This window comes from Dipodomys spectabilis, unplaced genomic scaffold (assembly GCF_019054845.1).
Source record: "Dipodomys spectabilis isolate Male_0828 unplaced genomic scaffold, ASM1905484v1 ptg000018l, whole genome shotgun sequence".
Classification (NCBI taxonomy): Eukaryota; Metazoa; Chordata; class Mammalia; order Rodentia; family Heteromyidae; genus Dipodomys; species Dipodomys spectabilis.
The window spans coordinates 14,019,947-14,045,945 of NW_024870695.1; the positions used below are offsets into that span (position 1 = coordinate 14,019,947).

The window sequence follows — 25,999 nt, forward strand, 5'->3', positions numbered from 1 at the left end:
TCAATCAATCAATCAATAAAGGGCTCAGGGTGACATTGTCCAAAAAGAAATGTACTCATTACCTTACTTAGGTAACTGTAGGGGCTGGGAAGATGGCTCAGTGGTAGAGTGCTTGCCTTGTAATGCATGAGGCCCTGGGTTCGATTCCTCAGCACCACATAAGCAAAAAGAAAAAAGCCGGAAGTGGCACTGTGGCTCAAGTGGTAGAACGCTAGCCTTGAATTGAAGAGCTGAGGGACAGCGCCCAGGCCCAATGACCGGACCAAAAAACAAAAAAACAAAAACAAAAACAAAAACTTAGGTAACTGTAACCCCACTGTATATCATCTTTATAATAACAATAAAAAATATACAATGAAGCAGGGCGCTGGTGGCTCACGCTTGTAATCCTAGCTACTCAGGAGGCTGAGATCTGAGAATCACGGTTCAAAGCCAGCCCGGGCAGGAGAGACCGTGAGACTCCTATCTCCAATAAACCACCAGAAAACCGGAAGTGGCGCTGTAGCTCAAGTGGTAGAGCGCTCGCCTTGAGCTGAAGAGCTGAGGGACAGCGCCCAGGCCCAGAGTTCAAGCCCCACAACCGACAAAAAAAAAAAAATATATACAATGAAAAAAAATGAGCCAGGAAAAGACATGGAAATCACTTTACTGTATATTACTAAATGAATCCAACTACAAGACATTCTGGAAAATTCTAAACTCTGGAGACAGTAAAGGGACCTGTGGTTATAGGCGTTATGGTAGGGAAGATGACCAGGCAGAGCAAAGAGGAGGTTTTAGGACAGTAAAAATTCTTTGTCTGATACATCATACATCTGTTCAGACTCATGGGAGATACAAGAGTGAACCTTTATGCCAGCTATGAACTTGGGTGATTATGATGTCCAGCTGTCAGGTTTTTATTTTGTTTTATTTTTTCAGCACTGGGGTTTTAAAGTGAGGGCCTTACATTTGCTAAGTAGGCACTTAACAACTTAAGCCATACCTCCAGTCCTTTCTACTTTATTTTTTTAAGTTTTCTTTTCTTTTTGTCAATAGTGGGGTTTAAACTCAGGACCTGGGTGCTATCCCTGAGCCCTTCAGCTCAAGACTAGCACTCTACCACTTGAGCCACAGCGCTACTTCTGATTTTCCTGCCTCGCCTGGCTTTGAATCAAGAACCTCAGATCTCAGCCTCTTGAGTAGCTAGGATTATAAGTGTGAGCCACCAGTGCGTCTAGCTCTACTTTATTTCAGATAGTGTTTCAGCCCAGGGCTAGCTGGAATGCAGTCCTCCTATCTCCAGAGTCACAGGGATTACAGGCCTGTTCAACCACACCCAAAAGATTTTATGTTTTCCAGGGATAGGGCCTTGCTCTTGCTAAGCACACCCCAGCCCTGGGCTATTATGATATGGTCCACGTGAGCTCCCCAATCACAAAGAAGGCAGGAGGTTGACACTACAGGGGGCACACAGGGGCCCTAGGCAGAGGAATCTCTGTACCTTTCTCTTGATTTTGCTATGAATTTAAAAGTCCTCTAGACAAATAAGTTTTAGAAGTAAAAGTGAATTTAAACAGCAATTAGAAGAACTGATAACAAATGAGCTAAGCAATTTACTTATAAAGGGGTAACAGACCCAAACAAAAGGGACGAAATATCCTTAAAAGCAGGGAAAATAACCAGTATAGCAACACAGTAGAAAGTCAAAAACAAAGTATCTAAAATGATCAAAAATTAGAACTGAGGGCTGGGACGGTGGCTCAGTGGTAGAGCACTTGTCTTGCATGCATGAGGCCCTGGGTTCGATTCCTCAGCACCACATAAGCAAAAAGAAAAAAAGCCGGAAGAGGCGCTGTGGCTCAAGTGGTAGAGCGCTAGCCTTGAGCTGAAGAGCTGAGGGACAGCGCCCAGGCCCAGAGTTCAGGCCCCACGACCGGACTCCCCCCCAAAAAAATTAAAACTGAGCTGGGCACCCAGTGGTTCATGCCTGAAATCCTAGCTGCTCAGGAGGCTAAGATCTGAGGCTCAATGTTCGAAGCTAGCCCTGGCAGGAAAGTTTGTGAGACTTTTATCTCCACTGAACTATCCAAAAAGCCAGAAGCAGTGCTGTGGTTCAAGTGGTAGATGCCTGACCTTAAGAAAGCTCAAAGACAGTGCCCAAGCAGGCCGAGTTCAAGTCCCAGGACTGGATGGACACACACACACACACACACACACACACACAGTTAAAACTTTTTGTACTTTGAAAAAAATCAGAAAAAAAAAAAACAAATCTCTGACATATCTGATCAAGATAAAGAGAAGGGCTGGGAATGTGGTTTAGGGGAGTTTGCTTGCCTAGCATGCATGAAACCCTGGGTTCTATTCCTCAATACCACATAAACAGCAAAAGCTGGAAGTGGTGCTGTGGCTCAAGTGGTAGAGTGCTAGCCTCAAGCAAAAGAAGCTCAGGGGAGCTGGGAAGTTGGCTCAGTAGTAGAGCGCTTGCCTTGCATGCTCGAGGCCCTGGGTTCGATTCCTCAGCACCACATAAGCAAAAAAAAAAAAGCCGGAAGTGGCGCTGTGGCTCAAGTGGTAGAGTGCTAGCCTTGAGCTGAAGAGCTGAGGGACAGTGCCCAGGCCCAGAGTTCAGGCCCCACGACCAGACCCAAAAAAAAAAAAAGAAGCTCAGGGTCAGTGCCCAGGTCCTGAGTTCAAGCCCCAGGATTAGCAGAGAAAGAGAGAGAAAGAGAGCGAGAGAGACAGAGAGAAAGACAGAGAGACAGAGACAGAGAGAGACAGAGACACAGAGAGAGACAGAGAGAGAAAACAATACAGAAGGGAAAGAAAAAATAACTATAGCTAGAAAAGATATTTGAAATGTAATAAAGATTTCAAAGGATAGGGGCTGGGAAGATGGCTCAGTGGTAGAGTGCTTGCCTTGCATGCCTGAGGCCCTGGGTTCGATTCCTCAGCACCACATAAGCAAAAAAGAAAAAAGCCGGAGGTGGCGCTGTGGCTCAAGTGGTAGAGCGCTAGCCTTGAGCTGAAGAGCTGAGGGACAGAGTTCAGGCCCCACTACCGGACTCAAAAAAAAAAAAAAGATTTCAAAGGATAGATAATTCAGATAAAATGTAGAACGTTGCCAAAATTGACAAAAAGAAAAGTTAAAAACAAACAGACTACAAACAACTAAATTCATTTAAATAATCACTCAAACTCTACCCCCAAAGCACTGTAGACCTTGGCATTTTGTAGCTTCAATGTATCGCTCCAATATTCCAAGGAATTTATAATCTCTGTCTTCACGGGTCATTCTAAAGGTGGGTAATGAGGGAATACTAAGGCCAGGCATGGTAGCATTCATCTGTAATCCCAGCTACCAGGTGGCAGAGGCAGAAGGATTGTAGTCTAAAGCTGGTCCACCTCCTCTGGCCAAGTGCCAATATCATTATTTCTTAGACCTGAGTGGGCACCTGGGTCTCAGATTTAGATATGGAAATGTGATGATTCATAAAAAACATCCTGAACCTCCAGAAGAGGGCAGAGCTGCCTTTGTAGCTTGAAACACAAAGGCCCCCTGCGCCCTCTGCTGGCCAGTTGGTAGGCTGCGGAGTGGAGTCTGGGAGGGAAGCACAGGGCTATGGTGAATGGACAATAGTACTCAGGAGCTGGGCGCCAGTGGCTCACACCTGTAATCCTAGCTACTCAGGAGGCTGAGATCTTAGGTTCCAAGTTCAAAGCCAGCCTGTGCAGGAAAGTCCCCGTGAAACTCCTATCTCCGATTAACCACTCAAAACCAGGAGGTGGCGCTGTGGCTCAAGTGGCAGAGCCCTTATTGCCTTGAGCACAAAGAGGCTCAGGGACAGTGCCTAGGTGCTAAGTTCAAGCCCCACAACCAACAAAAACCCCAAACAAACAAAAAATAAAAAATGAAGAATAATTTAAAAAACTAATAGAACTCAGGAGGTGGGGAGAGAGGACTGTAGGTGTCTTCAGGGAACCGGAGCTGAACCAGCGCAAGACATAGGAATGAGAACGGAGGAGCTTGCCCTGGGGCCATGCTCCGTGCTGCTTGCCTATCCTAGTCGCCCTGTCTCCCACCCTCAAACCCAGGAACCTTCCTGCCTCCCTTCTCTTGAAGCTCAGGGTCCTCCTGGCCTCAGAACTGATGGACTTCTCCGATCCAATCCTGTTTTGCCTGGAAATGCAGCCAGCCTGTCACTTCGAAGGCATGGCCACCCCAGCAGCTTCTCCTTACCTGACAGCCTCACCCAAAGCAACCCAACCCAGGCTTGCCTCTCTCTCTCCCTCCCTCCTTCCCTCTCTCTCTCTCTCCCCTCCCCTCTCTCTCTCTCTCTCTCACACACACACACACACGCACACGCACGCAATGGGCACGTACATGCTGGATCAGCGTCTCCACGATCTTGTAGCGGTCAGGCATGTGGGTCACCATATCTGTCATGTTGTCCTCGGATGTCCTCACCAATGTTGGCCCAAAGACCAGGGCCAGGTTCCGTGGCTCCATCTGGGCAGGGAAGCGGGCAGGCCAGGGTCAGTGCCTAGCTCTCCCCCCCAGCGCTTCTTCATTCCCCCTCCTTCCACGCCCCTGACCTCATCCTGAGCTGTCCCTAGCTTAGGGAATGGACATCTTGCATGGACAATGGAGGTAGCTTGGCAAACGGAGAACAGGCCAGACAGCCAGGAGCAGTCCCTGCCCGCACACCTGTACAGGATGGGACTGAGGGGTTTGAGCCAGCTGTGGGGGCACTGCCGTGGGATAGCTGGTGGAGGGCCCAAGGGTATTAGACCCAGGAGAAAATCATCACTGCCCTCCATTTTCTCACTATGGAACCAAAACACTTCAGGGGCTCGAGCAGGAAAAGATGGCGCCTATGGCGCCTAGGCCTCGAGCTTGATCAGAGGACAGGTCTCAGTGACACAGGACAGGCCACCTGCTTTTGAAAGCCCTCCGTACTTAGCAAAAGCCCTGGCTGACATGCGGGGGGGGCGGGGGGCAGGCATTGCTGAGGAGACCCCAGTGAGTCTATTCCCCCTCCCAACTCCAGCCAAGCCCACCCACCTTGTTCTTCTCTGAGTGGTCGGCGATGGTCTTGAGATGGCCGACGAGGAATTTGAGTGTCTCGTAGTAGTGTCCCGGGAGATCTCGGATCTGGGTGGGTGAGAGGAGGGTAGGGACGAGGCTATGACAGACGCTCGCAGCTTCCAACGCGTCTCCAGGGGCGTCCCCTGCCACACCTCAGACAGGCTGGAATCTACTGCCCCCTTTCTTTGGTACAGATGGAGAAACTGAGACCCCCAAGTGGAGAAGGGCTGCTCCCAGGCCATTGGGGGACTGGCACTGGAACCCAGGGCCTCCTGGCACAGACGTGCTCTTCTGCCCTCCCCCCTGCGTCTGCCCAACTGCACCCCCTGCTCACCAGCTTCCGCAGCGTCTTCATCCGCTCCCTGGAGTCTTCAATGCGGTTGGCCTCGATGAAGTCGTTGTACTTGTCTAGAACACAGGAAGGGCTCCTTAGCAAGCGAGGCGCCCCCCCTCCACACACCTGGGTGGGCTGAGGACCCCTGCCGGGAGCGCTGCTTTGTGCCCATTTCAGTCTAGTTTGGAGTCCTTGAGCCCCTGAATGTCCATAGGCCAAGCCAGCACAGCTGCACAGGTGCACCTGACCTGCAGCCCAGATTGTCCACTGGGGAGGAAGCAAGGGCTGAGCCGCTTGCTGATCTTGGAAGGGGTCCCGTCCCACTCTCCAAGACAAGAAGCCAAGGCTCCGCAGGTCAGGACACAGAAGAGAGGCTTTTGGGTGCTTCTCCCTGCAACCCCCAATGCCCGAAGTTCCCAAAGATGTCCACAGCGAACCTCACAATGAGCCACAATGAGGCTGTTCTGACTTCTATCTGGGGCTGGGTGGAGCTCAGTGGTAGAGCTGTGTGTAGCACACATGAGGCCCTGGTTCCATCTCCAACACCAAAATACAAAATTTACCCAGATGTGTACATGCACACAGACAGCCAGGATATTTGTTTGCTTGTTTGAGTTAGAGTCTCATTATAGAATCTAAACTGGTCTAGGATTCACAATCCTCCTGCCTCTGCCTCCTGAGTGCTGAGATTATAGGCATGCACCACTCTATCCAGCTCATGTTCAGTTAACTGAAAAGGTCAGAGGAAAATGACAACCAGAAGAAATATTTCCAAATACCAACAAAGGGTTCAAATCTACAATACTTGTTCCCACAAATCACTACTGAAAATGATAAGCCAGCAGAAAATGGACATATACTATGCACAAGCAATCGCAGAGGAAATAGAAAAGGCTAATAATAAACTGATACATAAATGTATGCATGGCTCTAATCCTAGTAATCTAGGGGCTAAGGTAGGAGAATCTCAAGTTTAAGGCCAGCCAGGGCTTCAGAGGGGTTCTAGGACAGGCTGGGATACAAAGCAAGGCCTTATCTAAACAATAATCAGCAGAGGCTGGGAATGTGGTTTAGTGGTAGGGCGCTTGCCTACCATGCATGAAGCCGTGGGTTGGAGTCCTCAGTACCACATGAACAGAAAAAGCCAGAAGTGGTGCTGTGGCTCAAGCTCAAGTGGTAGAGTACTAGCCTTGAGCAAAAGCAACTCAGGGACAGTGCCCAGGAACTGAGTTCAAGCCTCAGGGCTGGCAAAAAAAAAAAAAAAAAGCAAAACAGCAAGAGGAAAGGAAGATAAAAGTGCTGTGGCTCATACCTGTAATCCTAGTTACTCAGGAAGCTGAGATCTGAGGATCACAGTTCAAAGCCAGCCCAGGCAGAAAAGTCCATGGTAACTCTTTATATATATTCAGCAAAAACAGTTTTGGAGGCATGCATCAGTAGTAAAGTGCTTGCCTAGCAAGAAATGGCCCTGAGTTCAAACACCAGAACTACAAACAACAACAAAAAAATCTAATCAGCCTGGCACTGGTGGCTCACGCTTGTAATCCTAGCTATGTAGGAGGCTAGGATCTGAGGATCATGGTTCAAAGCCAGCCCTGACAGGAAAGTCTATGAGACTCTTTTTTTTTGTGAGGTCCGGTCGTGGGCCTGAACTCTGGGCCTGGGCGCTGTCCCTCAGCTCTTCAGCTCAAGGCTAGTGCTCTACCACTTGAGCCACAGCGCCACTTCTGGTTTTTTTTTCTTTTTGCTTATGTGGTGCTGAGGAATTGAACCCAGGGCCTCATGCATGCAAGGCAAGTGCTCTACCACTGAGCCACCTTCCCAGGCCTCTATGAGACTCTTATCTCTAATTAACCACCAGAAAACCAGAAGTGGTGCTGTGGCTCAAAGTGGTAGAGTGCTAGCCTTGAGCAAAAGAGCTCAGAGACAAAGCCCAGACCCTGAGTTCAAGCCCCATGATTGACAAAAACAAAAATAACTAATGCAGTAAGATTTAATCTCCCTGGTAATAACGGAATTCAATGAAAACAATGAGATTCTATTTCCTCTACTGACTAGTAAAAGTTTAAAGTATTAATAACAGGGCCAGATGCAATGGATCATGCCTATAATTCTAGCCACTCAGAAGGCTGAGATCTGAGGATTGAGGTTAAAAGCCAACCTGGGCAAGAAAGTCCATGAGACTCTTTATCTCCAATTAACTACTAAAAAGCCAGAAGTGGGGCTGGCTCAAATAGAAGAACACTACCCTTGAGCAAAAATCTAAGGGACAGCATCCAGGCCTTGAGTTCAAGCCACAGAATTGGCACACATACATAAAAAGTATCAATAACATGTGTGCCAAACTCCAGGTTTGACCCCAGTGAATTACATCCAATGCCAAGAGGGAGGTGGGAGACATGCTGGCCTGCAAAGGGGTGACCCAGGCCCTCCTCAGCATGCAGTCTGACTTTAGCTCTCAAAGATATTCAGCAGTATACTCACTTAGCAGTTGCACACCTCCTAACCCAGGGAGCGCAGAGGCAGGCATGCAAGGACACCTCCAGGAGTCACTGACTAAGGCAGGGTTTGGAATAGGGAGAATCTGAAGACAATCTAAGCACCCATCAGGAGAGGAGTGACTAGAGAAACGACTGTCTCCCCAGACTGCAATCCTACGTGGTGGATTTAAAAGAACAAAGTCAAGCAAGGCACCAGTGGCTCACGCCTGTAATCCTAGCTACTCAGGAGGCTGAGATCTGAGGATGGCGGTTCAAAGTCAGTCCGGGCAGGAAAGGCCGAGAGACTCTTATCTCCAATAAACCACTCAGAAAACTGGAAGTGGCGCTGTGGCTCAAGTGGTAGAGTGCTAGCCTTGAGCTGAAGAGTTGAGGGACAGCGCCTAGGCCCAGAGTTCAAACCCCACAACCAACAACAAAAGAATGAAGTCAAGCTTTCCATGGGGACATGAATGAATCTCAAGATTACAACCTTGCTTTTGTTAGGAACCAATCCCGGGGTGTGCTGCGGCCTGCTCACACCAGCTCCTGAGAATGTATTATGATCATCTCTTCCCAGTTTCATGTTGATAACTTTTTTTTGGGGGGGGGGAGGAAGGGGTGGTCCTGGGGCTTTAACTCAAGCCCATGCACTGTCTCTGATCTTTTTTATTCAAGGCTAGTGCTGTACCACTTGAGCCACAGCTCCACTTCAAGTTTTTTGGTAGGCAATTGGAGTTTCATAGGCTTATTTGCCCAGGATAGCTTTAAACTGTGATCCTCAGATCTCAGCTTCTTGAATAGCTAGGATTACAGGCTTGAGCCACCTGGCTAATGTTAATGACATCTTGTTTAAAATAAGCCACAGTAGGAGAGTTATACCAGGGAAATTGAAATACGCCACAGATCAAGGGCATTTCCCCTAGACAGCTAGATCTGAAGTATTTAGCAGCACACCATTGAATGCAATCGCAAAGCCCCTGTAGGCATGGGTGTCATCCATGCGCACAAGGGCAGGAAGGAAGCAACAACTGTGAACAAGCAACTCAGGACCTGATCAAGAACTGAGCTCTGTAGTAGAATCCTGGCTCTGCCACATACAGGCTGTGTGACCCCTGGGCGAGTCACTTGACCTCTCTGAGCTTCCTTTTCCTCTTCTTGTGAAGGAGTGGTGACTCCTTAGCACTGCCCTTAGGGAGCTGTTTTCAGGAGCTGGACCTGGCACATTGCGAGTGTGCAGGAAGCGTGACCTGGGGGATGCCAGCGGGAGAAGGACAATGTCCTCTGCGTCTCGCTTTACAGCTCAGCATTTCATACAAATGTGTGTGTGTGCGTTACACAAACAAACCAGGTTTCCGCTCACTTCCCCTCCTACTTCTGCCTCTCACTCACCATCAGTGAAGAGAGGCTCAGGCAGCTTCCGGAAGAAGGACTTGAGCAGGCTGCTGATCACATTGAGGTCTTGCCAGCGCTGAGGAGAGATAAAAGATGTCAAGCTACACACGGGACCAGCCAGGGTTGCCCAGGTGCCCAGGCTTCTACATCAGTCCAGAAAACACACACCTGGCCCCAGGAAGTCTACCCCAACACTCGAAACACCCATTACAGAAAGTACCCAGAGCCTTCTTTGGACCAGGCCCCGTGGGGAACAGAAATGAGCAGGAGCCACCACATAAGCCTGCCCTCAGCGCCTCTGTTGGACCAGCGAGTACCAAGCCCCCACCCAGTGAGAATCACCCACCGACCCAGTCTATGTGTCCACAGCAAGCAGTTGTATGCCTCACTCCTCCTTGTCTCAGGCCCTTTGCACATGCTATTCCCTGTACTAGGATTCTACTCCCCCATCCTTCACATGGCTAGCTCCTCATCTTACCTGACTGCACTTCCCTGTCGGCACCTCGGCCTGATTTTGTTTCTTCCATGGTGCTTACCCTTAAACTCAGGGCCTGGGCATTGTCCCTGAGCTTCTTTTTGCTCAAGGCTAGCACTCTACCACTTAAGCCACAGTGCCACTTCCAGCTTTTTCTGTTTATGTGGTAGGGAGGAATTGAACCCAGGGCTTCATGCATGCAAGGCAAGCACTCTACCACTAAGCCACCTTCCCAGTCATCATTCTCTTTTCTTTTCTTTTCCTTCCTTCCTTCCCTCCCTCCCTCCTCCGCCTCTTTCTTTTTGCCAGTCCTGGGGCATGAACTCAGCACTATCCCTGGGCTTCTTTTTGCTCAAGGCTAGCACTCTACCACTTGAGCTACAGCACCACTTCCGGCTTTTTCTGCTTAGGTGGTACTGGGGAATCAAACCCAGGGCCTCATGCATGCAAGGCAAGAACTCTACCACTGAGCCACATTCTCAGCCCTATCCTTTTGTTTTCTTTTTTTTGGGGGGTCCGGTCGTGGGGCCTGAACTCTGGGCCTGGGCACTGTCCCTCAGCTCTTCAGCTCAAGGCTAGCACTCTACCACTTGAGCCACAGCGCCACTTCTGGCTTTTTTCTTTTTGCTTATGTGGTGCTGAGGAATCGAACCCAGGGCTTCAGGCATGCAAGGCAAGCGCTCTACCACTGAGCCACCTTCCCAGCCCTATCCTTTTGTTTTCTTATTCATTATTATCACCCATGGGGAGGGGAGCCACTCATATCAATGCATATAGCCAGGAATATTGGTAAATTCCCTCCATTAGGAAGACACCCTTCTCCTTTGGATACGTAATTATTTCCCCCCAAATGTTAACCATGCCAAGGTAAAAACTCTAGTCTAAATAAATGGCTGACTAGAATGAATGAATAGTGGGTCACTACTCATTCTATCCACAAGAGGGCACCATCACCCTGTACCATGGCAAAGTCAGGCCCAAATAACCTGCAGTGAAGTACGGTGAACTCCTGACCAGAAAGCAAATGGAAAATTCTCAACAAAGAGACCCAAGGGACAATGTGCACACTCATCACAATCAAGCTGTAGCTTAATGCCAGACAATTCCCAAACAACAGACTCAACACTGAGGTCTAGCAAATGACATCCATCTATGACTGACAGCAGCCTGGGCCTGCCCAGGCTCAAGCCAGCCCTCCTCCCTCCAGCTCCTGACTCAGGCCAGGGGAGGCGCTTCACTGAGTGCTCACCCTGTGCCCAGCCGGGCTCCTGCCACGTCTTTCCACTCATTCCTACCAGCCCTCAGGGATGGGTCCTGCTACCTCGCAGCTGTTGAACCTAGGATCCCAGCCCAGCCTTCCAGCCTTCTGTCCCCCTCACCCAGCCTTCTGGGTGTCCCTCTTTGGCCCCACACACCCCAGGCCACTCTCTGGTCCACACAGTCTAGAGCCTGAGGCTGCTGTGACCCCATAAGGGGACTTATCGATGGAGATACGAGCTGACTCAGCCCCGCTTCAAACTCTTCCTAAGCCACTCTGTTCTTCCCACCTGTCAGAGGCCCATACTCAGCTCCCCAGTCCCCAGCCCCAACACCTGCTGTTCCTGCCCCTCCTTCCTCTCTGCAGTCAGCTCCTGGACTAGTTCCCTCCTGCCTGTTGCCCTCCTGATCCTGTCTTTTTTAGAGCATCAGCCATCTTCTCACACCTTCCCCAGTTACTGGCCACTGGATCAAGGTCAAAGGTTCACCCTTGATACCTCTATGCCCAGAAGATGCGTCCATTCTGTCCAACCATCCAGTCCTCCTCTGGGCTCTGGGCAAGTCCATCATCCCTTACCTGTACAGCCCTCCTTTGTGTCCTTAGAGGACTCAGCTGCGGTTGCTGCCCTGACTCCCACCCTCACACGTCTCCCTCCCTCTGCTCACACAGGTCTCAGTTCTCTTGTGCATGATATCACAGCTGCATGTCTTTCCCTCCCCTCTCCCAAAGGCAGGAAGGGGCTTCGTGCTGTGTGATCATGGTGCTCATGGCTCAGATTTATGGTTTTCTAAAGCATCTTTTTCATCAGGACCCTTGTGGTCATGAAAACCCAAACTGAGCCAGGCGCTGGTGGCTCACACCTGTAATCCTGGCTATTCAGGAGGCTGCGATCTGAGGATCATGGTTCAAAGCCAGCCCAGGCAGGAAAGGCCATGAGACGCATATCTCCAATTAACTACCTAAAAACTGGAAGTGCACTGTGGCTCAAAGTGGTAGAGTACTAGCCTTGAGCAAAAAAAAAAAAAAAAAAAAATCTCAGGGACAGTGCCCAGGCCCTGAGTTCAATCTCCACAACTGACCAAAACAAACAAACAAACAAACAAAAAGGTGACAGGCAGAACAAAGAGAGTGGGTCTTGTCCCAACAAGGATGGAGGTCCTGGTCTGTCCTTGACCTATGTCAGCCTCTCTGAAACCCTAGGATGCTGGGATCAGCATTTGAGAACCCACGGGCCTGCTACAAACTCCTAAGTGTGGCTGTCCACTCTCTCTAGACAGGGTTCATCTGCCCACCACACTCCCCATGACACAAGCCCTCTTCCGCTCATGGGGTGCTCCTCTTCCTCTAAGCCAGGGGTCTGTAAACCCCCATCTGGTTTTATTTGCCCCCTGGGCTAAGTATGGCTTGTGCATTGTTAAAAACTACAGTGGAGAAAGGGAGGGAGGGAAGGAGGGAGGGAAGAATGAAGGGAGAGAGAGAGGGAGGAAACAGCAAACCAAAGCTTAACGTGTTTACTAGCTGGCCCTCTCCCAGAATTCACTCATTCCTGGCAAACATTCTGTTACCAGGCTGTTCCTCTGCCTGGACCTTGAATCTGGCTTCCTCTCGCTGGGGTGAATCCTGCTATCCTAAAGGCTCAGCCAAGACTGCAAGCCTCTGACCTCGGGGCTAGGGCTGAATTTCGGGTGTCCTCAGCCTTGGGAGGTGGCCACCTGAATAGGAAGGGCCCACAGACCATGGAACTGTCCCGACAGGTCCCCTCCCACCATCCCTGCCGCACCCACCTCATCCTGCAGGTTGATGTCACCAGGCCCGCGGTTGAGCTGCTCCTGTAGACTGGACACCACTGCATTATTGCCAGGCACCCGGTAAATGCCGGTGGACTCCAGCCCCCGAGCCTCCACAATACGGCAGCAGGCAGCTACGATGAGGGGGACTCGCTGGGGACACAGGGAGATCATGGTCAGGGGGCCACCCTGGCTTGGCCAACATGGGAGTAACACAGGACCCAGAGATGCTGCTGGCAGCTTGAAGGGATAAGAATTCATCATGGAGGGTGGGGTCAGGGAAAGCAGCAGGAAAACACGCACTGCACACTCTGCCTACATCCAGACAGTGGCTCCGTGCCGCCCCCAGAACTGGTGCTGGAACTTCACCACAGACCAAGAAGGAACAGGGCTAGGCTGTGCCCTCCAGAGGACAGACAGCATGGGGCAGGATCTGTACAAGGCACAAGGCTGTCTGCATGTCCCCTGCAGCTTGGCATCTAGACCAAGGTTTCTCCTGCCCTGCTGCTCTGGAACAAGATGGGAAAGAACTTACCTGGTTCTCTGTGGCAGGCTGACACTCCTCTAGCCGGATCCCAAATGCCCTTGGGGTGACCTTCTTGTTCTTCTTGATGATGTTGATTCCCCAGGGAGTTTTAGGGGCAGCAGCAGTGTCATCTGGAATGGAGGAGACAGAGAGAGCCAGGATGAGCTGGGGGAGGCCCGACGGGGCGCCCACACTGTCACATTCACACGAGTTAGTACAAAGGGACTCCACCAGCGAAGTATTCAGGGTGCTGGGGGGGGAGGGGAGGCTGGGAAATTTTATCTGTTTGCCAGTGCCAGCGTGTGAACTCAAGGCCTCATACTCGCTGGGCTTGCTTGCTCAGCTGGCACTCTACCACTTGAGCCACAGCTCCAGCCCAGCATTTTGCAGGTTATTTTTAGAAGTGGAGTCTTGTGGACGTTTCTGTCTGGGCTGGCTCGGAATAGTAATCCTCTGTGTCTCCACAGAGTCTCAGGCATGAGCCACTGATGCCTGTCTCCAGATTGTTTTTGTGTTTTCTTTTTTGTCAGTTGTGGGACTCGAATTCTGGGCCTGGGTGCCGTCCCTCAGCTCTTTAGCTCAAGGCTAGTGCTCTACCACTTAAGTCACAGCACCACTTCCAGTTTTCTGGTGGTTAATTGGAGATAAGAGTCTCATGGACTTTCCTGCCCAGGCTGGCTTTGAACCGTGATCCTCAGATCTCAGCCTCCTGAGGAGCTAAGATTACAGGTGTGAGCCACTGGTGCCCAGCTCCAGATTGTTTTTGAGATAGAATCTGGTTAACTTTTCCCAGCCCTGGCCTCAACATCCAATCTTCCATGGTGGCCTCCCAGTATCTGGGATTAGGAAGACCTTTCTAAGTATATAAAGATGGACATGGCTATCTGCAGAGTAGGGTGAACCTCCCACCCCAAAGTGACACAGTGTGGACTGGAGGTACACCGGGCTGGGATGTCATGAAGGGGGGATTAGGCTCCAGGTCCTTCCAGCCTGGGAACCCCAAGGCACCTCCCAGGCTCACACGTGTGGATGGGCACCCTAAGAGCGCCCTCAGCACACCTGCACACACCGCCAGCCACCCAGTCTCAGCAGCCACCTTCCTACCCTTGTTCCCTGCAGGCTGCTCCTGAGTCCTGAGGCCACGGGCTGCACTCTGCTTGAGGAACTCAGACTTGAGGCCCCCCAGGCCCCGAGAGCCCTTTGGGGAGGAATCAGCTTTGGGCCCAGAGCTATGGCTGCAAGAAGAAGGAAGAGAGGAGGAGTCTTCAACACGGTGAGCCTAGCATGCAAGCCACCCAAGTCTCTACCCCTTGCAGCTTCCCTTCCCTCCTAAGACAATCCCACCCCCACCCCACCCCCGCATGACTGTGTGGGGAACTAGAGATGCTCCATGCCCTGCCCCAGGCTGGAGGTGAGCCAGGATGACCAGATGACCGCTGCTGCCTAGGCCCCCAGAAGCCCCCTCCCCGCCATGGCAGGCTGTTCTGTGAAGGCTAAGCCCCTCACCTCACTTTGCGGTAATCATTAAGCTTCTTGCTGATCAGAGCTTGGTTGGCACAGCCGGGGTCCTGGAGGAGGAGAGAAAAGAATAGCTACATGAGTACTCACATCCTGTCCACCATACAGCCTGTCCCTGGTCCCTGCCTCCTCCTTCCCTTTCCTCTCTTCCATTCTCAGGGTCTGTGAGCAGCACAGATGCAGCTGTGTGACCCTGAGTATGACACTTTGCCTCTCTGAGCCTCAGTCACCTCCGCAATAGATGTAGGGCGGCTACACCCTACAACCCAGGGTTGGGGTGAAGAACTGTGCACACTGCACTTATTGCAATCCTGGTAGACATGAGAGCAGCTACCACGGGTCGTGAAAAGTGACACAGGACCCCCTGGCAAGGCCCTGTTGGGGACAGCATAACCAGGCTTCCAGAGCAGAAGCCCGATTCTAGGTGCTTCTGCCCCTGCTGTAGGGAAAGATGCCACCCTGAGCCGGGCAGGGCCTGGTCAGCCAGAGTTCTCAGAGCAGAGGCTGTGGCCCAGGGGCTAAGTGCCTCTCTCCCATGGCCAGAGAGATGCCCACCTGGACCACATCCAGCCTCAACCCCAAGACCCTACCTGACTGTCTGCAGGTGGGCGAGACACATTTGTGCACATGTTGACTGAAGGGGGATGGGAATTCAACCCTTGGTGTGTGGCGCTAGCTCCCAGGAGGGCTACCAACCAATCCCTGCCAAAGCACTTGGCTCTGCCTGCTGCCAGGGCCCAGGCCTCCTGGCCTCCTCCCAAGGTCAGTGCTCACCCCCCTGTGTCTGGGCCGGCCCTGCTGCAGTCTCGACAGGGGCACCTCATTCTAGAACCCGCTCCATTAGAGACTCAGCTCCCTGCTCTGCTGGCCTGAAACTGACCTCGCTATGCCAGGGCCCGCCCCAGGCTGTCCTGACAATGGTAATAATTACCATCGTTACTGTAGTTGTTATTGTTCCTGGCGGCCATTGAACCAACCCAGGACGCCAAGCACTCTGGGAACGACTATTTATGTGCTTTTCCTCACACCTGAACTTAGGTGGAGAGCGGTAAGGTGAAGTCTTGCTAGCCTTTTCTAGAAGGAGTGAGGCTCAGAGAGGCAGCCCTGCCCTGCTCTGCCCCCGTGGCCCAGCTACACTGCAGGCCCAGGCCTCACCTCGCCCTCGGCCCTGCTGTTCTCCCGGATCGCTCTGATCCAGCCCAGCATGTCATCCCGGTCCTCAGCCTGAAAGAGATATTCACAGAAGTCAGCGGTGGTCAGCCGGAACACGTGCCTCCTCTTGGTCTCGCTGTAGGAGATGTCCACCAGGCAGGAGCCGATGCAGACGGGCGCCGCCTCGTCCTCACCTGCGCCGGCCGCCGCAGCCCCCACCGCCGGCCCGGGCTCCCGCCGCTCCTTGCTCAGGGAGAGCGAGCGCGCCCGCAGCGCGGCGTACACCCGCTTCCACTGGCGCAGGCCGCTGCCCGCTTTCTGCAGGGAGACATAGGGTGGGGGAGAGATGGGGTACAGGTGAGATCTGGGCCTGTCCCTGGGGCCCCAAGCTAAGGAGCCAAGGGGCCAAGGGCAGCAGGTCCTGGATGGCAATGGAGACAGACCCCCACAACCTGCCCCATGTCAGGAGGCCCAATCTACCCAGCCTCACCTCACCAGCCTCGCAGCCCCATCACTCAGCCTCTTCCCAGAGGCCAGCACTGCCACCTAGGCATCTAGCAGGGCCTCTGGAGAGGCATACAAGCCCCAGCCGGCCTGACCCTTTTAAAATTAAAACTTAAAGCCATTCCTCGTACAAGCCCCACCCCAGATTCACCGCCCTGCGTGGAAAAACTGGTCAGGAGCTGCCCACACTCGGGGAGGGGCTGTCCCAATTCTTTGCCAGTCCCTCATGACTCCATTTAGCACCCGCTGCTTAGATGCAGCTTTCAGGATCACCTGAGACTACCATGTAGCCACTACCAGTGTCCATTTCCTGCCTCTCCCTGCTAAGGCCTCTCTGGCATTAGGGGCGCCATATTCCAGATATCTTCTACTGGCTTCTTCTTGGGCTCCCTGCACTGCCCTCTGCCCATGCTCTGATATACGGTTCTCCACCTAGGAACCTGCCTCTTGGGGACAGTTGTCTAGAGACAGGCGTGGGTAGAGGCCAAGGATGCTGCTGAACACCCACCATGCATGGATGAACCCCACAACCAACAGATCTGAAGGTAAGAAACCTGCCCTTTAAAATGAGGCTCCTAGCCGGGCACCAGTGGCTCATGCCTATAATCCTAGCTACTCAGGAGGCTGAGATCTGAGTATTGGGGTTCAAAGCCAGCCCAGGCAGGAAAGTCCATGTGAGACTCTTATCTCCAATTAACCACCAGAAAACCAAAAGTGGCTCTGGGGCTCAAGTGGTAGAGTGCTCTTCTTGAGCTGAAGAGCTGAGGGACAGCGTCCAGGCCCAGAGTTCAAGAAGCCCCACGAGTGACCAAATAAAATAAAATAAAAAATGAGGCTCCTGAGCTTTGTCCCGCCTCTCCCCTCCCCTCCCTGCAGGCCTCCCGCTGGGACCTCAGAGCTTTAAACCAGGTGTGTCTGCTGAATGGGGAGGGTGAGGGGGTACATGCACAACCCTGGCCCACGAGACACCCCAGCCCAGTCCTGAACTTCTCCTGGCCAGCTCTGTGCGTCCACCTGCACATCCCAAAGGCCTTCCACTACAAGGCCCAGGATTCTCACCCCCAAACCTGTTTTCCTTCCCCGCCCCCTTTGGACTCAGTCAATCCACCCAATTGCCCAGAAACCTGGGAGTTGCCCGACTCCTCCCTTTTCCTCGCCCTTGATGTCTAACGCCTCAGGAAGCCACAGCTCCAAGGCTTCCACAGTATCACCTGTCTCCACCATCTTGCCCACATCACCGTTGGCACAGATCTTCTCAGTTCCCCTCACCTTGCCAGCCCTTTCTCCAGCCTGAAGCTGCGCCATCGTTTCCAAAGGTTAAGGAGAGCATGTCTTTCTCCCTGGGCAGCATCCTCTCATGGAAGCCCACCACCCTTGAGCCAAATCCAAGGTACTCAGAGGTGCAGCCCTGTCCCCTCTCCCATTTCATCTCTTTCCTCCATTGGCAAGCTGCCAGGCCTTTGCCAGTGAACTCCCAAAATCTTCTTTTTCTCAGGACCTTTCTTTCTTTTTTTTTTTTTTTGGTCAGTTGTGTGGGGCTTGAACTCAGGACCTGGGTGCTGTCCCTGAGCCTCTTTGTGCTCAAGGCTAGCATTCTACCTGCTTGGCACAACACCACTTTCAGTTTTTGAGTGGTTAATTGGAGATAGGAGTCTCACAGGGACTTTTCTGAACCGTGATCCTCAGATCTCAGCCTCCTGAGTAGCTAGGATTATAGGTGTGAGCCACTGGCACCCAGCTTCTCAGGACCTTTGTACTGGCTGCTGCTTCTGGGGGAACAGGACCCAAACTCCCTTATTACTTCTGTTGCTAGGGATCAAACATAACTTATAGCACATGCCAGGAAGGGTTCTATCACTGAACAATGCCCCTAGTCCTGGGGTGTTTGAGGCAGTGTCCAGTGTCTTGCTGGCCCTCCTGCCTCTGCCTCTACCTCCCACTTCTTTATGTGGCTGCCTCCTCACCCTTCAGATCTGGGCTCCAAGGTTATGAACACCTCCGGGATGAGGCCTTCTCTAGCTTTTTTCTGGATCAGTCATAGGGGCCTGGATATTGTCCCTGAACTCTTTTGCTCAAGGCTAGCACTCTATCACTTTGAGCCACAGCACCACTTCCGGTTTTCTGGTGGTTAATTGGAGATAAGACTTTCTTGTCCAGGCTGGCTTGGAACCATGATCTTTAGATCTCACCCTCCTGAGTAGCTAAGGTTACAGACATGAGCCACCAACACCCAGCTTCTCTGGCTTATTATTATTATCATCATTATTATTATTATCACTGCTATACAGGGTTTGAGCTCAGAATTTTATTTATTTAATATTTTTGGCCAGTCCTGGAGCTTGAACTCAGGTCTGGACACAAGCCCTGAGTCTTTTTGCTCAAGGCTAGTGTTCTACCACTTGATCCCAATTCTAGCTTTTTGTGGTTAACTATAGATAAGTTTTATGGACTTGCCTGCCCAGGTGAACTCAGAACTTTTTGTTTGTTAGCAGGTGTTCTACCACTTGAGCCACACCCCTAGCCCTTCTTGCATTTGTGTTTCTTTTGTGCTGGTAGCAGGGTTTAAACTCAAGCTCTTGCTCAGCTTTCATGCTTACAACTGACTCTGCCATTTGAGCCATACATCCAGTCCAGCATTTTGCTGGTGAACAGGAAATGGATTCTCATAGACTTTTTTTCTTGGGTCTGGCTTCAAACTTCAATTTTCTAGGTCTCAGCCACCAGTGAGCCACCAGTGACTGGCTGCTTTATTAATTTTTGTATAGGGCTCACTTTTTGCCTGAGCTGACCTAGACTACAATCCTCCTGGACTACATTTCCTGTGTGACTGGGGATGACAGACAAGAGCCAGCATACCCAGCCTTTTATTCATTGAATGATGAGCCATGGGTGCCTGGCTTAGGTCTTGAGAACTTTTTGCCCAGTCTGGCCTCTAACCACCATCCTCCTAATCTCAGCCTCCTGAGTACTGTCACTAGCCAGGACACTGGTATGAATCACCTTGGCTAGCTCTAGCCATTTTTTTCCCCCTGTTAACAGCAGTACCACAAATCTCAGCCTGGTTGTGGATTTCTCCAATAAATGGCTGGCCAGCTATTGAGGGCAAATGCCCACCTCTCCTCTACCTCCAGAGCCCAAAGCCTCTAGAGACCAGAGCAAGGCAGGTATGCATCAATATTTACTGCTTAACTAGGTTAATCTTTGGCATGTCTTGAGGGCAGGGGATCCATCTCCCTAAAGACAGGAGACAGGGTGGACACAGTATACACTTGGCCTCCTTTTGGGTTAATCTTGAGCAGTTAAGCAGTGAGCCCTGTTTGCTCTTATAGAACTCCTGGGCCGGGACATAGATGCCCAGCACAGAGACAGCAGCCCTTATAATAAAACAACTGGACTTTTCTGGGGAGACTCCCAGAGAACCCCTCGGGCTAAATTAGCTGGACCACCCTGGACACATTAGGCCTCTCCCTGGTACTGGTGTTCCTTGCTGGTGAAATGAGAGTTCAACTGGAAGTCTTCCTGGTGGTACCCCGCTCAGTACTGGCTCTTCCTGCAGGAACGGTGCCCCATGCACGCTCACATCCAGTGAGGGCTGTCTGACAGAGGCTGAGGACTGGGAGGGGGCAGGGAGGCTGGAGCAGGTGGCATCAGGACGCTGAACAGATCACCGGGCAGACTCAGGATACTCTTCCTCTAACCTGCGGACCTTGGCTCCAAAAGTGACATTAGTTTGGGCCAGCAAAGTAGACACTCCTTGTGTTCGTCCAGTGAATGCCTTCTTCTCTTTTTTTGGTCTCTATGGTTGGCCTCACCTTCTCATCCCTCACTTCCTCCCAAGGCCCTGGCCTTCTCCCTGTACCCAAGGCCACAGGTACCCAAGGCCACACCTTCCTGCCACACCCTCAGAGCGTCCGTCCCCAGGACACCCCTACCAGGGGATGTCCGAGTCCTCTGACTTCATAGAGTCTCAGTGGAACACCATGGCTTCATGAGGCTCAGAACCCATCAGCCTCTACCTGTCTGTCTCACAGCCCCAGCCAGGAAGCCAAGAAGACAGCACCACCTCCCCCTTCCTCAGTCTTTCCTGGTCATCAGCAAGCCCTGGCCACCCTTTCCATAGAATCTCTCATTCTCTCTAGCTGGTCCCCAAGACTTGATCATGCCCTCCTACCCCCACACCTAGACACGAGTCTTAACACTGTCTCTTTCTGTCACAGATAACACTTGTCTATTGGGTCACACCTCTCCACTCAGCCTCCCTCGTGAGTCTGTGGACAGGGAGGAGAAGGTCTCGGGTGTCCAGGCCATGCGCTGTGACAGCTGCCAGCGCTCGCGTGTCTTCCACATTCTGCCCTGGGCGCTCAAGGCATCCAGGCCCTCAGCATACACGCACCTCACCTCTCCTTCCTGATGAGGGTGGCTCCCCTAGAAACTTTCTCTTTTCTTTATGCTGGTCCTGAGGCTTGAACTCAGGGTCTGAGCATTGTCCCTGGACTTTTTTTTTTTTTTTTGCTGGTCATGGGGCCTGACCTCTGGGTCTGGGCGCTGTCCCTCAGCTCTTCAGCTCAAGGCTAGCGCTCTACCACTGGAGCCACAGCACCACTTCCGGCTTTTTCCGTTTATGTGGTGCTGAGGAATCGAACCCAGAGCCTCATGCTTGCAAGGCATGCACTCTACCGCTGAGCTACCTTCCCAGCCCCTCCCTGGACTTTTTTTGCTCAAGGCTAGTACTCTACGTTTAGGTCACAGCTCTACTTCTGGCTTGCCCCCCCCACACACACCTCTTTCTTTCTTTCTTTCTTTCTTTCTTTCTTTCTTTCTTTCTTTCTTTCTTTCCCTCCCTCCCTCCCTTTCTTTTTTGGTGCTTAATTGGAGTTTAGAGTCTCATGGAATTGCCTGCCTGGGCTGGCTTCAAACCAGGATCCTTCCTCAGATCTCAGCCTCCTGAGTAGCTAGGATTACAGGCGGATGCCACAACACCCAGCCCAGAACAGCCCTTCCTGTTTCAGATTTCTGGGTACCTGCTTCCCCCACCCCTACCCTTCCCTGCCGAAACCTCCGAGCCCCCATCCTGACAATCTGTGCACTTGTCCCTGCTGGGCAACATGTTTTCTCTGTGATTGGGAGTGAGGACTGGCTGGCCCCTCCCACTGTGTCCTTACAACCTGACAGGAGGCTGAGCAAGGGACCTTAGCATTGCTTGGGTTGAGGGCTAGTCCTACCTGGACTGCGTACCTCACTCCATCCCACCACAGTACTTGGAGAAGAACAATATTGTCCCATCTTACAGATCAGAAAAGGGAAGCTTGGGAAGTTAATGAGGTCCCCAGAGCCCTGAGCTTGATGACAAGGCCTGGGCAAGAGCTTCAAAGTATGTCTCATTAAAACACATGCTCAGGGCTGGGAAGCTGGCTCAGTGGTAGAGTGCTTGCCTAGCATTCTTCAGTACCACATAAGCAGAAAAAGCCAGAAGTGTCGCTGTGGCTTAGGTGCTAGCCTTGAGCAAAAGAAGCTCAGGGACAGTGCCCAGGCCCTGAGTTCAAGCCCCAAGACTGGCAAAGCAAACAAACAAAAACCCACATGCTCTTCCCAGGTTCCACAAAACCCCCTAGGGACAGTGTGGGAAATTCAGGTCAGAATATCCAGGCTAGCCCCCTGGGTCACCACTTTCCACATCTGTGTATTCAACCAGCCATGGACCAAAAATAGAGAAAAAGACTATCTGTACTAAACATGGGCAGACATTTTCTTGCCATTATCCCATAAACAATACAGTACAATAGCTATTTACTTGGCATTTACATTGTATCAGGCATTGTAAGTCATCTAGGGGGAACTTAAAGGGTATGGGAAAGTAAGCAAAGATCAGATGCAAGTACTGCCCCATTTTACAAAAGGAACTTGAGTACCTGTGGACTTCTGACATCCACAGAGGGGCCTCAGAGACAGTGGTGTGGTAGCAGTAAGGTAGACAGCAGCCCCCAAGTCTCAGGGCCTGGGAATTTTTTTTTTTTGGTCAGTCGTGGGGTTTGAACTCTGGGCCTGGGCACTGTCCCTCAGCTCTTCAGCTCAAAGCAAGCACTCTACCACTTAAGCCATAGCACCACTTCTGGTTTTCTGGTGGTTTATCGGAGATAAGAGTCTCACAGACTTGCCTGCACAGGCTGGCTTTGAACTGTGATCCTCAGATCTTAACCTCCTGAGTAGCTGGAATTATAGGTGTGAGCCGCCAAAACCCGGCCCTCACCCATTCTTCTGTCATCTTTTCTTCCATCCTACCTCTCACTCATTCATCTGTTGAGCTGTCTTTCCATCACTTTTCTTTCCTCCTTCCATCTTTTTTTTTTTTGGTCCGTTCATGGGGCCTGAACTCTGGGCCTGGGCGCTGTCCCTCAGCTCTTCAGCTCAAGGCAAGCACACTACTACTTGAGCCACAGCACCACTTCTGGTTTTCTGGTGGTTACTTGGAGATTAGAGTCTCACGGACTTTCTTTCCCAGGCTGGCTCTGAATCGTGATTCTCAGATCTTAGTCTCCTGAGTAGCTAGGATTACAGGTGTGAGCCACAGGAGCCTGGTTCCTGGGAAATCTTTTCCTTTGATATTTTCTCCTTTCTCTTTTTGTTTCTTTTTTTCCTTCCTTCCTTCCCTGCCTCTCTTCTTCCCTCCCTCCCTTCCTTCCTTCTTTTCTTTCTCTTTCTGTGCCAGTTCCTGGGGTTTGAACTCAGGGCCTGGATGTTGTCCCTTAGCTTTTTGCTCAAGGCTAGTGCTCTATCACTTGAGACACAGCTCCACTATTTTTTGTGCTTAATTGGACATAAGAGTCTCATGGACTTTCCTGTCTTCAAACTGTTATCCTCATATTTCAGCCTCCTGAGTAGCTAGGATTATAGGCATGAGCCACCAGCTAGATCATTTCTTTTAATCCCCAGCAACAGGTTGAGAAACAGATTACTGTCAGCCCCACTTACAGACAGGACACTAAGTGACAGTGTTCCTCAGAGCACTATCCCAGACCCTCAGAGCTATAAGCAAGGCTATCAAGAGTGAAACCTAGGTTTTCGTGGTGGTTTTGTATGGATGGCTTAGAGATAGAAGACTGAGGAGGAGTGCAGAGGAACTTCGGCTGAGGTTCATGCCCTAGGCCCCATCTTCTCTTAGGGCCCTGCTTGCCCTCCGTCTGTGTCCTTCCTACCTCCTCTTCCCAGACCTTAGGTTCAGGCTTTTCATCTCTCACCTAGATCTTTATTTTGGGTCTGGTCGTGGGCCTGAACTCTGAGCCTGGGCGCTGCCCCTTATCAGCTCTTCAGCTCAAGGCTAGCGCTCTACCACTTGAGCCACAGCACTACTTCCGGCTTTTTTTTTTGCTTATGGGTGCTGAGGAATCGAACCCAGGGCCTCAAGCATGCAAGGTAAGCACTTTACCACTGAGCCACCTTCCCAGCCCCTCTCACCTAGATCTTTGTAGTGAACTCTAACTGGTCTTATTTCTACTATCTTTCTTCCTTTCTTTCTCTCTTCATTTCTTCCCTCCCTCCATCTCTCCATTCCTCTCTCCCTCCCTTCCTTCCTTCCTTCTTTCCTTCCTCTCTTGCTTGCTTTACTGGGAATAGAACTCTGGAGCTTTCTAGGTAAGTACTCTACCACCTGAGCTATATGCCCCGTCCTTTGGGCTTTACATTGGATCTCTTTTTATCCACTAGCCTAGCTATAATCTTCCTACCTCTACTTTCCAAGTAGCTGGGATGTCAGGCATGTTCCACCATACCAGGCCTCTGTGGTAGTTTATAACAGGTCTTTAAGTTGTTTTTTTGTTTGTTTGTTTGACCAGTACTATGGCTTGATCTCGGGACCTGGAGCTGTTCTTTGGCTTGTTTTTTGTTCAGGGCTGAGACTCTACTAATTGAGTGACATCTCCAGCCTAGCTTTTTGCTGGCTGATTAGAGATGGACTGTCATGGACTTTACTCCTGAGCTGCCTGCTCAAAGCAGGCAGCTAGGATTACAGGTGTGAGCCCCCAGTGCCTGGCCTAACTGTGCTTTCTAAGCCATCCTCAGGAAGCGATGTGGCTCTGAAAATTCTAACACTCCTCAAAGGACCACCAGGGTTTCAAATGCCCTTAGGACAAGAACCTAGCTGCTGCAGTCCTGAGAAGACTGCCCTCTGATCTCTTCCTCAGCCTCAGCTCCTCTGTGATTGACTTAACCTTTTCTCATGAGCGCCAGTGGCCATTTTCAGAGAGGTTAACTCAAATCACTGTGTGATGGTTTGTCAGGATTCTAAACACCATTTAATCAGACCTACCCACCCCCACAGCAAAGACCACCTCTCTTGTAAACCTTTTTGTGAGTTCTTTAATTCCTCCTTCCCTTGAAGTTCTTCCTAGTCTCTAACCTCTATCCTTCACGCTACAGGCTAAGCAGGTTCTTTGTCACTTCACAGGCTACAGAGTAGGTGTAGGAGTTGCTGGAGAGTTCTGCCAAAGCCAGCTTCCATCGACCCCTACTTCATTCCTGGTCCACCTTACCTTCCCCTTCTTCGTGAGGATCTGCTTATAATATAACCAGCCTTCTCTCCTGATATCGCTGAAGGTCGCATCTGAGAGGTCAGAGGTTGAGTGTCGCTTTGAGGGGGCGTCAGCATCCTCGGAGGTGCCCCAGCTATCCAGAGACTGCAGGGAGACAACAGAGGGCAATTTAGGGTGGCTCCCACAGTACCAGCATCGCAGGAACCCCATGAACCACTGGCAGCCACGCGGCCCTGGCCTGTATCTGTGCCACACTCCGATGGGCTATGTGACCTCATGGGTCTTGCTTGTGCTGTGAGTGTCTGGACCATTGGTGTTAAGGTCATAAGACGTAATGGAGAAGCTAGAAAGGAGGAAAGGCCAGCAGAACACAGGCCAATCTGGAACCTCTTTTAACTTTATAGCCTGAAAGGAATTAAGGAAACAGAGGAAGCGGTGGTGTCAACAAGGAGTTAAGTAAATAGGGGAAGTGGGAACAACAACAGAGACTGAGTGAAGCAGGTAGCTGTGTGCACAGGAGCACCAGAGGAAACGATAGTGTCAACAAGACTCAGCCACCAAAGGGACTCAGCCAGGGAGAGTTAAGTAAGCTGAGGAAGTGATAAACAAGCCAGGCGGCAATATCTTGAATGTGTTAAAACTCAAGATATGGAGGGTTTATATCACCATGGATTTTGCAGTCCATAAATAATCCAAAAGAGGGGTTACGGTTGTGACTCAGTTGGTTGAGCACTAGCCAATGAGCAGCAGGTGCCAAGTTCGAGTCCCAGTCTCAGACCTTTAAAAAAAAAAGAACGGGGGGGGGGGGGCGATGAGAGGGCGGGGGAGCCAGGCTGGCATTGGTTTTCGCACTTCTAAATCCTAGCCACTCAGGGGTCTGAGAGCAGAGGATCACAACTGGAAGCCATCCATGGCAGATACATCTATGAGACATTTTTTTTTCTAATTAACCAGTAAAAAGCTGTAAGTGGAAGCAT

General features: G+C 51.2%; 1 protein-coding gene across 3 annotated transcripts in view; it reads right to left on the bottom strand.

Annotated features, from left to right (window-relative positions):
* The window catches only part of Arhgap23 (Rho GTPase activating protein 23), a 79,568-nt gene that overhangs the window by 14,588 nt on the left and 38,981 nt on the right, over nt 1-25,999 (bottom strand). For all 3 annotated transcript variants that reach the window (XM_042673991.1, XM_042673992.1, XM_042673993.1), the window contains 10 exons: nt 25,023-25,166; nt 15,997-16,311; nt 14,830-14,891; nt 14,428-14,558; nt 13,333-13,454; nt 12,795-12,950; nt 9,275-9,353; nt 5,406-5,479; nt 5,048-5,137; nt 4,367-4,492 (listed from right to left, as the gene is read on the bottom strand). In XM_042673991.1, coding sequence (XP_042529925.1) covers nt 4,367-4,492; nt 5,048-5,137; nt 5,406-5,479; nt 9,275-9,353; nt 12,795-12,950; nt 13,333-13,454; nt 14,428-14,558; nt 14,830-14,891; nt 15,997-16,311; nt 25,023-25,166 — 1,299 coding nt within the window. The remainder of the gene's footprint in view (nt 1-4,366; nt 4,493-5,047; nt 5,138-5,405; nt 5,480-9,274; nt 9,354-12,794; nt 12,951-13,332; nt 13,455-14,427; nt 14,559-14,829; nt 14,892-15,996; nt 16,312-25,022; nt 25,167-25,999) is intronic.